Source organism: Charadrius vociferus, unplaced genomic scaffold (genome assembly GCF_000708025.1).
Source record: "Charadrius vociferus isolate BGI_N301 unplaced genomic scaffold, ASM70802v2 scaffold39, whole genome shotgun sequence".
NCBI lineage: Eukaryota > Metazoa > Chordata > Aves > Charadriiformes > Charadriidae > Charadrius > Charadrius vociferus.
In genome coordinates, this window is record NW_009650188.1 from 2845861 (window position 1) to 2856988 (window position 11128).

Below are 11128 nucleotides of genomic sequence, written 5' to 3' on the forward strand. Positions count from 1 at the left end.
GTTTGCAGGGACCAGACCCACTGCAAGATGGTTGATATATATGGAGAGGCCTTTGGGAGACATTGCTCCAGTCTGAAACTCTTCCATCTATTCCCACCAGCCTCGGGATCAGTTGGTGCCAACCCGGGATGGGTACAATGTTGTCAGGGCAGGGAAATGTTTGCTTCCTTTGGCCACAGTCAGTATGATTTAGTTTGAGCCTGTTCCTCTGCATTTAAACCTTGCAGAAGAGCAGCACGGAGTGGTCTACAGGCACCATTTATGACCGCTTAAGACAGAGTGGAGCGCAATGGGAGTGGCTCAGGTGCTCTCCCCCAGGGACAACAGCACCACGGTGTCAGTCATGGTGTGGAGCGCCATGAATATTTCAATGCCAGATGTGGCTGGAGTGACCTGGAGCTACTCACCAATGATAACGAGCAGGAGAATGACTGCCACCAGTGCTATGATGGCCTTCATCTGCAAGGGAAGCACAGAGGTGTGTTACATGTGTACCTGCTTCTACCTGAAAGCAGGCCTTTGGCTTCCAGCATCTTTTCAGCTAGAAAATAGAGCTTCTCCACCCGCTCCCAGGGGAGGGCAGGTAACTGTGCCTCCACAAACCCACCCCTGTTCCTGTTCTTGCTCACCTTGCAACCTCGCCACCACATCTGTCTCCGAAGCTGCTTGGCTCTGTTGCTAAAAGCTGTTGCATTGTCTGATAAGCTTTCTATTGAAGGAAAGAAAAGAGGCGATTCAGCAGCGTGCACACAGGCAGAGCACCCACTCGTTCTACTAACTCCACAGTTTTAAGCAATAAACTCGGCATGAGGGGAGAAGACCCAACCACAGCGTGATTCACCAAAGCCACAGCAGATGCCAATGTGACGCCCTTTGCTAGAGCACACACAGACCTGCCGAGTCCCACTGAGCCCCCTTTGTACTGGATGCCCTCTGAGGACAGGAATTCACTCTGCAAGCCAGCAAGCAAGCGGACAGCTGAAGTGCTCAGGGCCATTGGGAGACAGACCAATCTACCTTAGCTTGAAGGACCAACGAGATCACAGCACCCAAATGCCTCCAAACTAACACCTCTGCACAGAGCAGCAGAAGGTGAAGGTGGAAAGAGAAAAATGTCAGCAGAAAGTCAGATCTGCAGCCCAAGACTGGGAAACACCACTTTCCAGGATAGAAATACAAGCCCAGGTCTGTCGTCAGGCACTTTCTGAATTGAAATCAAGTAACCTGGCCCAGGAACGGGGAAGAGACATGGGGAAAAGGCCAATAGAGCTGCATTTAGCATCGCACCTGATTTATCCTGCAGGTCATCCAGCCGCTCGCCTCTTTCAATCACCTTTGTGATGTTCTCCTGCATAACATCGATGACTTCATCCACCTGGTTCTGGACACTAGAGCAGAGCAAAAGCAGCATGAGGAGCAGAAGCGAGCACCACTAGCTGTGCATTGCAGCGCCAGCCCTCGCTCAGAGCTGCCCGGGCTGGCAGAACCTGAGAGCTCACCGATGAAAATCAGAGGGGACAACAATGGAGGGAGGTTGACGGTATCACCATCAACCTCCAGAAAGCCAGAGGCGCAGCATCACCTGCAGTAGGTCTCTGGCAATCCCAGGAAGGGTGAGGGAACACAAGGGGCTCAAAGAGAGCACTGGGAAGTCAGAAAAAGTGGGGCATCCTCTGTAACACCTTTAAGACAAAAATGCAGTAAGAAAAGGCACTAATTGCTGTTGATGGGCAACTCTACCGCAGAAGAGCTCACATCAAAGGGGAAAAAAAAACCAAAACGTAAAAACTGCACCTTATCTTTCCAGATTTCATAGAACCTCGCACCACACCTCACACCTTTGCTGAATGACTTGGGATGAAATCAAAGCAAGGTGCACTCCCCGCTCTGGGAACTGAGTCGCTAAATGAAACCCACTCTGCCAGGGGCACCAAGAGAACAGTAAAGAAATGGCTGATATGAACTAAACCGAGTTATTATAATCCATCTTCTCATAGGTTACGCAACTCTGTGGGTAGTCGCTTCAGCGAACAGTAGTCTAAATCACACCCGCAGGGTTATTATAAATGCATTTATTCACTCCATAAAAAAGCCACATTGGTAAGAGAGAAAAATTCTCCTGGTGGAAAAATACTGCTACATTCTGGTTTGTATTTTGGAGCTAATACACTTTTATTTTCCTGGAGATAGAAATAAGAAATTTCTTGGGGCCCTAGGGAGACAATACATTGTTTGAGACATACCGTTCCCAGAAAGTAAATGGCAACAGCAATGTCTTGGAGGCAACACTACACACAGGGCAATAAAACAGAAATAGCTCCAGGCCACTCGCTCTGCATAAGTCTTAGGTTTGATGACTTAGGTCGTCTTGATTAAAAACATTTAAGCACTTTAAATATATCAAAGTGCATCCAGCATTTCTCAAATATACAGCACAAATAGGTCACTTCAGCAGCTCTCCATGTTACCAGAAACATACACCTCCTATTAAGAGTGTGTCACTGGTGTCCCCAAAGGGAAGAACGGTTGCCACCACTTTGTCATTTCTGCCTGCCTAGCACCCACACTCTCCTACTCCCTAAATTATCCAGTCACAACGTCTTTCTCTTTGGACCCATGCAACACCTCTCCTCCCCACTGCTGTCCTACAGATGCGGATGTTCAAAAGACGTTATTTGCCAAGTCAAGAAGTTTTTACAGCAGCACCAGACCCAACTCCACCACTCAGAGAGCCACCATCCAGCATCTAAGCTCAGGGCACTTGGTGCAACATGGACAGCATATCCTCCACCACGGCCCAGGAAGCTGGGGCCGAGGGACACCCAGAGCAACTTGCACAAGGCCCATCAATGGGGCACTGCAGAACCAAGAACCCTAGCCACCATGCCCCTAATTCATTAATTAGAGACATAGGTTCACATTGACCTATTTCTCCTGTCTCCATACCAGGTACGTGCCTCTCCCCAAGTAGACACTTGTGCTCAGACGCACATGTGAGAAGCGCCTGCAACAAGCAATAGCGGTCGCAATGGAAAAGCACATGCCTTGCTCGTATTTACTTACTGTTCCAAAAACAGGCACGGAAAGTCATTAAAAGAAAAAGCTTTTTTCTCCCAAAAAGCTCTAGAAAGAGCTCCAGATCTTTGAATATGAAGGGACTTCCCATCTTAGCATTTCAGGTTGGGCTCTGTAGCACCACTGCACTGCAGCTTCCAGAGCTGGAACACCCAGGCAACGCCTTTGAAGCCAATTTCTGACTCAATAGCCCTCATATGGCACATGCTAGACTCCAGCAGCGCACGTAAAAACTTGCTTTATTTAGGATACCGCAAGAAAGCAACCTGCCTTCCCTTTGCTGCATCGCAGAGTCCGTGGGAGCAGCATCTCTCTGCACCCACCTACACTGTGTGGTGGCAGTTCCTGTCTTCCCCATCAACGGCAGCCACCTGCCAGGAGTTTATTATCTTGAGTGGAAAGGCATAGATAATCCCCAAACACCTCTCAGCAGGAACCTTCCCTGTGCCCACGAACCTTTTTTTTTTTTAAGTGGTACAGGGTGAGTGGCAGAGCTGTCACCACTGGGAAAGTGCAGAAGGTGGCACTGAGGATGCAGGCAGATGCTGCCCAGGAAACACATGGTGGTACCCTGTGTAGCAAGGTGTCCACCCCACGCAGGACACGCGCAGTTCCGTGGCCCTTCACTGGGGCAGCGGGTGAGGATGTGGGGAGGAGACACGCTCTGTGAGGGGGTTTCCTTATGGAAAGGCATAGATAATCCCCAAACACCTCTCAGCCGGAACCTTCCCTGTGCCCACGAACCTTTTTTTTTTTTAAGTGGTACAGGGTGAGTGGCAGAGCTGTCACCACTGGGAAAGTGCAGAAGGTGGCACTGAGGATGCAGGCAGATGCTGCCCAGGAAACACATGGTGGTACCCTGTGTAGCAAGGTGTCCACCCCACGCAGGACACGCGCAGTTCCGTGGCCCTTCACTGGGGCAGCGGGTGAGGATGTGGGGAGGAGACACGCTCTGTGAGGGGGTTTCCTTACCTCAGCGCAACAGACAAGTCCCAGCTCTGAGCCGCCAGCAACACTGCTATAGCTTGGGGCGAGAGAGGAAAAGCAGAAACATCTGGTATCCCAGATGAGCCAACTTGGCAAAAACTCTAAGCCTTAAACATCAGTTTCACGGGCAGAAGACTACATTTGCAGTATGTAAACGTTTCTAAAATAATTTACTGGCTTCAAAATAAAGATTTCCTCTCACAACAGATTTGTAACCGAGTTCTCTTGGTACAACTAACAAGCGGGAGCATGCAAGGTTACAGTGCACCTAGGAATGGGCAGCACAGTGCGATGCCACCTGTATCTCCACCAGTACAGGTCAGAGCCTAGAGAGTTGCTGCTGCAGTTCCAGGGCACCCTGTAACATTCCAGGCAGAGTGGGCAGACATGTAACTTCAAGTGCTCTGCTGCGAACCAGCATTTTGGAGAGACCTATGGAGCGCAGACCCCTACTGCCCAAGTTGCATCTCAGCATCCCACCTCTTTTCACGTGAGCTGCTAGCGGAACACTGCATGCCTTTGCTGCCTGCCCATAGCCTGGGCAGGCTGTTAGCTGTCCCCCCAAGAAAACAAAACAATTCACAGACAGAGAATGGAGGCACAGAGAAATCAAGGCTTGAACTCTCACGAATGTTGAGGTTTTTAACTCCCGTGGAACACAGACACATTTGAGTACCCCAATACCTTTTGCTATCAGATGTAAAAGAGAACCCTGGGAAAAAAAAAAAAAGAAAAAAAAAAAAGGAACAAGCCAGATAATTAAACTTTGATCTCCACACAGTGCCTTAACCAGACCTTAAGCCAGTACTTGCTTTCTGCTCTCTCCCACCCATCACTGCTGCAAGAGATGCCTCTCCAGGAGGAGCCTGAATGATGCCCAGCCTATGCATTAGCCCTGCAGTTTCAGAGCAAATTCAACAATTCCCCACTCGTTTGGCATGCTTGAGGTTGGAAACTCAACTCGCATCAAGAAGAAAATATTTTCTTGTTTTATTTGGCAAGAGAGAATGAATCCTCTAGTACGAAGCGTATTTCCTGTTAGGGAGCTATTGGCTTTTGACACATACATTTCATGTGCTTCACTCCTGCCAGATTTCCAAGAGAAATAAAGTAGAATAAATACTTGCCAGGAAAGGGAGGAAGACAAATGCATAAAATGTGTCTCCCACGACCCTCCTTCTTACTAATTATTGCAAATATGATGCTTTTAAGAAGGATCAGCAAGTGTACACCATCAAAGCAAAAACAAGAGACCAAACAGCACTTAGTTTGGTTTAGACTCCTCTTTTCTTGTACTTTGCTGGGTCCAGAGTGGGAGGAATAAGCCTCTCCATTTTGGCTGCACTGGGTTAGCTACTGAAAAACTCCCCAGGCTGGTCACGGTGTTGGGCTAACAACAGTGCTGCATTCTTCAGACACGGTAAACAGGCCATGCACACACCATGGGATATGCTGCTCAAGGCTGCTTCTTGTCTCCAAGCCGGCTGTTTACAGCCAGCATGACACACTTCTATTTTCCACCCCAACGATATTAATAGTGCTGTGTATTTTGGTGCAAATTATACCCAAACAGCCCTCGTTGTGGCAGTAACCCAGAGAAAAGGGAACAGGATGGAGAGCCAAGCTGGATGGACGCTGCAAAGGCAGGAGGCCAGCAGAGCGCAGCGCTCCCCGAGGCACGGCTCTCTGCAGAGGGGCTGCCCGGCAGACAGCTCTGCTGTACTCAACAATGGGGTGTCAGCGCTGAACCCTGCCACAAATCGCTGGGTTTGAGTTCCTGGTTCATCACAACAGTGAGGAAGACAGCAACCTATGCCTCCCTGAAGCCTGTTAGTCCTTGAAAAGATTACACCCAACAACGATGACTGACGATGCGATCTCGTACCACCTTCAGATGAAAGCCTGGACTACAGATGGGGTTCACTGTACAACCAGCCACCTGCGATGAGCAGCCAGGCCCTGGGAAGCTGCTGCCAACTCTTGCCTTCAAACCATTCCCCAAACCCTCCCCATCCTCAGGACATAATTTTGGGGCTTGCAGCCAGACAAAGCCACTGGGGCCGAGCTCTGGGGCTGGGAATGCTGGCCGCTCCCAGCAGTGCAACGGGGCAATCACTGGGACCAAGACCTGGCTCCTGGGGGAGCTGTGTGCTGAGCCTCATTGACAGCACCAGCAGGAACCAGCATGGATGCCTGAAAGCAGAAACATCAATGGTGGAGAAAGTCAAGTGGCACAGACAAAGGGGCAATTTTGCTAGCGTCGTAAGAGGCTCCTACTCTAAATAAAGAAACCCAGGTGGAAGATGAACGTCCCACTTTCCCCCAGAAAGGCACCAAGAGCTCTCACAACATACATTCAGGGCTTCATACAAACCTGGAAGGCAAAGAAGAGAGATCAGCTCTCCCTTACTTGTTCTCTGTAACTTTGGGGAAAAGGACAAAAGCCTGTTAAAAGCTACTTTTCAGCTCCAGACCACCCCAGGGGTGGGGAGGTCTCAGAGCAAGCTGAAGGGACCCCATGTGGCCACTTAATTACTGGTGGATCATCCACCTCAACTGAGAAGCTGCTGGGAAAACAGAGCCTGAAATTCCAGACACATCAGGACAAGACACAGCGTGGAGGGGACTGTGACACTTCCTCCTGCCACTATGGCTGGCTGTAACTTGTTTCTTTCCTCTACGAGGTTTGCAGTGTTCCCCACCATCTCTTTCCGCAGCTGAGCCAGCCTTGAGGGTCTCTGCTGCCAAACTCTCCACCCTGACCCAAGCCCCTTGGCTGCCAAGGACAACTAGGAAAAGTTTCCAGTCTTGCCCCTCACGTTCAACATGTTCCGCACCTTTGCTCCCATAATCCCATCACTTTTTCCTCTACCCAGTCCTCCATCCAGTTTCCTTCTGTGCCTATCTTCACACCTCGTTCCTCCAGTCCTGTACAGCAACAATCTCTCTGCCCAGCTATGCCTCAGCTCTCCAAATGCTCAGATTCCTCCTTAAAATGTCTTTTCCTTATAGTGTTTCAGCAGCAACCCAACCCTCCTTTTCCTCCTCTGTTGAAACCAGAGCAAGCCGCATCATTACAAGACCAGGCATCAATGAGCACAAGGGCTGGTCTGATCAGAAACTTAATAATAAGCTCCATGACAAGAAATGATGACTGCACACTCTAAGTGCTTATTAAACAAAGCAATCAACATCGATGAGAGCAGAAAATAGATACTATTTTATAATAGATGTTCTAGATACTAGATAGATGTAGCCATTTGCTACCCCAAAGGACATATCCCATACCAGGTCCACTAGACAGGCAATCTCTGGCAACGGGCAAGTCTCATGTGTGTTGGGCATTAGTCACATCACACCTATGAACCCACCAACTCCCGAGTGAATTCTTCTTTCATTTTTCTTCCCCTTCACAGCTGCGGTGCTATCCTCTACCTAAGCCCCTGCTCCCTTCTGCCTGGCCAAGACAGTGGGAAGAGAAGAGCTCCCATTTTCCCCAGCCACACTGGGAAGACAGAAGATGCCCTGTAATTCCTTTCCAGCAAAGGAGGATGAAGAGGTAGACATCAACCCCTCTCTACCTTTTTATGGGGGCAGGACCTGACTTGTAAAACCAATTCTTACCCTTCCCATTCACTCCAGGCCAGTGCATCACTGCCCTAGAAGGGAGGCTTTATCCACACTGGCTTACTGTAAGGACCAGTGCGCCTCTACCAACGGCATCCTCACACCCTGAAGGGAATGGGGCTGAAACACCCTGAAAACTCAGGGCGCAGTCACCAACCTACTGCCTCTTTCTGTAACTCAGGTGCACTTCGCCCCTCAAGGTAACGTGGCAAGGAGGCATATAAGCAAGCACTGCCTAATGCTGACGTTGGCAATGAGTCATCTCGGAGCTGCACTGGCTTCTTCCTGGCATAAAAAAAAAAAAATCCCTAACGAAGAGCAACACTCAGGCTGCACACAAGACAACCCAGTCTGAAAAACACTCAGTCATCAGTCCCCACACAGATCTCTGTTCCAACTCCGCGGAGGTCAGCAAAGAAAACCAGGGGGCTGTGAACGTCATGCCCCTTTCCATTAAGTACCACCATCGCATCCCTCATTGGAAAGGGCAGGACAAACTGAAGCCCATGACAAGCATCATCCAGGAAATGACTCGATGGGAGAAGGATTCATAGCGTTCACTCCTTCCTTCTTGCCCTAATCCTCCCCCAGCTGTAATGGCTTCCTGTTTTCCAGCTGCTTTGACCCCACTGAGTCACTGCTCATCTCCAGGTCACCTATATCAAGCTTTTATCTTGAGAGGAGGAGGCCAGAGGACCAGCCGCTGCCCAAAAAAACACAGTCCCGGTGTGTTCCTGACCACTTGCTTTCTTGAAACATCAAGGAGCAAGTTACGGGGTGAAGAAAAAAGCAATGAAACAATAAAAAAATGGCACTAGAGAAAGTTAAAATCCAGGGTTAATGCTCTAGAAAAATAGCCTTATAAAAGTATGGAACAGGTCACCACCAAAATACAGCAAGGGATTTACAAACTCCACTAAGCTACTGTAATACAATCCTACCCCTTCGCCTCTGTCAATGCACAATTTCTTGACATCTTGAATCAAATCTGAGGTTTGCCTTAGCTGTGGGCATGTAGGGTAGGAAACGTCAATTAGAAGAAAGCAAGCACAAGCCGTGTTCATATTCAGAACTACACAGAAATACCCCAGTAAGACAGCAACGGGAGCTCACAGTGCCAGAATAAAATATCTGTGTGACACTGAGGAACAACGACTTACTGCCTGATCTTGTCATTCCTGGGTCCAAATCTTGGTCCAGAAGGCCCTCTCCTGCAGGCGCAAAAGACAGCCATCAGGATGGAAGATACAACAAGAACACGTTTTTAAACCAGACTCAAAAGACATGCAAGACAGAATCAATGCCTTTTGGACAGAGGACTGTTCTCATACCTCCCATCCGTCCCTCCCATGTCTCAGCATAGGTGGGACACCCCGCTCTTATAAATGTCACACCTATTAAGTCTTAATTCATGCTTGATGCCAAGGCTCTGGGAGATCATCTCGAAGGAATCAAAGGTTTTGATTCCTAAGCCTCCGCCTATGTGGCAGGGAGCAGCTTTTCACAGAATCACAGTATAGTCAGGGTTAAGGTAATCGTCAGACTTCGGTAATCAATGCCTCCAGTCTCAGAGATGTGAGTAGTTAGGACATCGCATTCCCTACAGCGGTCGTTCAGAAACTCACAAGAAAAAGTCTTCCTCTTCATCCGAATCTTCCTCCAACAGGTTCCTCTGCAACACAAAAAAAACCCCAAAACAAACCACCTCATCAATAGCAACCACCATTTCCCATGCACATTTTCAGCCCTTCGGATGCAATCAGCATCCTCTGACTGCAGGTTACACGTGAGCCCTCCTTTAGAGAGCATCGGCGGTACTTTTTAGGTGTCTGGAGTCATGCCGTTTCTCTCTGCTTGTGATCGGGGGCCAAGCTGGATGTCTCTGTGCCGCTATTATCACCTCGGCGGTGTTTGCTACCTCTGTACAGCACAGACCGACGCACAGCTCTGCAGCTCTGACGTGGGACAACTCACACCTCAGCCACTGAGCCAAACTGGATTTGTGTCAACAGCCAGTTGCCTGCACAGGTTCAGATCCCAATTCTAGGGATCAGTACAACTTCCTAAGATGCAGAAGCAACCAGTGTGTCAGCGTGTTGAGCCCTGTCTTGGAAAGCAGCAGGCAGAGCCCCTGTGCAGGCCAGTTGTGGAAGGAAGGTCCTCCCTGCTCAAGGGACAATCCCCAGGGCTGCACTCGGTCAATGGCAGCTGCTCAAAAAACATCTGCATCGCCCACAACCACCCTGGAGTATCCCATCCACGTGGGAAGTCAGATCCACTCCCAACTTGGAGGATGTGGGTTCTCCAGCCATCTGATGGCAGCAGGTGTAAGAAGGATGACTGGAAGGAAGCATGCCGGGCTCCCTGCATGGCACATCTGGAGGGATCGGCCCCTTCAAATCCCTGACTCAGGCAAAGGCTACAGTGGGGCTGGAAAGCAGAGCCGTCTGGTAGCTCCTCTGCTTCGTGCCAAAGGGCTCCTCTAGACTCAGATCTGCTGTTCCACTACACCCCATCAGGCGATCCAAAGGCTGATTTTTAAAAGCAATCCCACTTAAACCTGAAAGTTTCAGACAAAGACATTATTAGAGTTCATTTCTCATACCAGGGCAGCACAAATTTTCTGATGGAGCTGAGGGCACCCAGTAACATCTACTTAGGGTCAAAAATAATCAAGAGGGGGAACCAGCACCCTAAATGTGTGAGTCAGGGAACATACTGGATGGTCCTTGTGGTACCAATAGCTGCTGCTTCTCCTGTGTGCAAATCTGGGCTCCCACCTGCAAGCGCAGTGCTTTTATTCTGAAGCTTACCTACATTTCCATCCTTGTCACATTTGCTCAGTCAACTTAAGCAACCCGTGAGACCACGCAATAGTTTCAGCCATCACCTCCCTCAAGGGATGAGCGAACCACTCTTGGTAACACAGGATCCTCGTCTCACTGACAGCTATCAGGAGCTGGAGCAACATTTTAGACTACACTGTAAACTTGGTTTTAGCACAACATGACCCCAGGACAAAAACATCAGGTTAAATCTATTTTGTCTAAAAGGGGCAACTGCACCACTATGACCCGTTTTTCAAAGCCTGAAATGTCAGGGGACCTTGACGACATGAGAAAAACTCAGCTGTAAAGTGCAGGGTAAGTTCACACGAGTCCAGCTACGTGGGGAGGAGAGCCACGACGTGCCGGAGACGCAGGAAGACTGGAGCACACCAGGATCTCAGGGCCATAGACACAGCCTCGAGGAACTGAAACAGGTTCTCGAACCAGCCGTATCTCCTAACGGGTTTTGTTTTAAAATACACAGACCAGGTTTGCTGCAGGAACAGTCCCCTCGCTAACCGAACGTCACTACAAACAGCAGTAGGGCTTCTGGGCCCTGCAGCTGAAGGCTGCGGCAGCACGAGCCGCTTCGGCAAAGGCACCCACAACTC

The 11128-nt window shown here is 49.5% G+C and overlaps 2 protein-coding genes across 2 annotated transcripts in view; one reads left to right on the forward strand and one right to left on the reverse strand.

Annotated features, from left to right (window-relative positions):
* VAMP4 (vesicle-associated membrane protein 4) overlaps positions 1–9415 on the reverse strand; it is a 10681-nt gene extending 1266 nt beyond the window's left edge. Inside the window, exons 1-5 of the mRNA XM_009892905.1 lie at positions 9315–9415; positions 8850–8900; positions 1288–1388; positions 630–709; positions 408–459 (exon numbers count right to left, since the gene is read on the reverse strand). Coding sequence (XP_009891207.1) covers positions 408–459; positions 630–709; positions 1288–1388; positions 8850–8900; positions 9315–9415 — 385 coding nt within the window. The remainder of the gene's footprint in view (positions 1–407; positions 460–629; positions 710–1287; positions 1389–8849; positions 8901–9314) is intronic.
* Positions 9416–9890: 475 nt separating this feature from the next.
* MYOC (myocilin, trabecular meshwork inducible glucocorticoid response) overlaps positions 9891–11128 on the forward strand; it is a 4697-nt gene continuing 3459 nt past the window's right edge. Inside the window, exon 1 of the mRNA XM_009892906.1 lies at positions 9891–9984. Coding sequence (XP_009891208.1) covers positions 9891–9984 — 94 coding nt within the window. The remainder of the gene's footprint in view (positions 9985–11128) is intronic.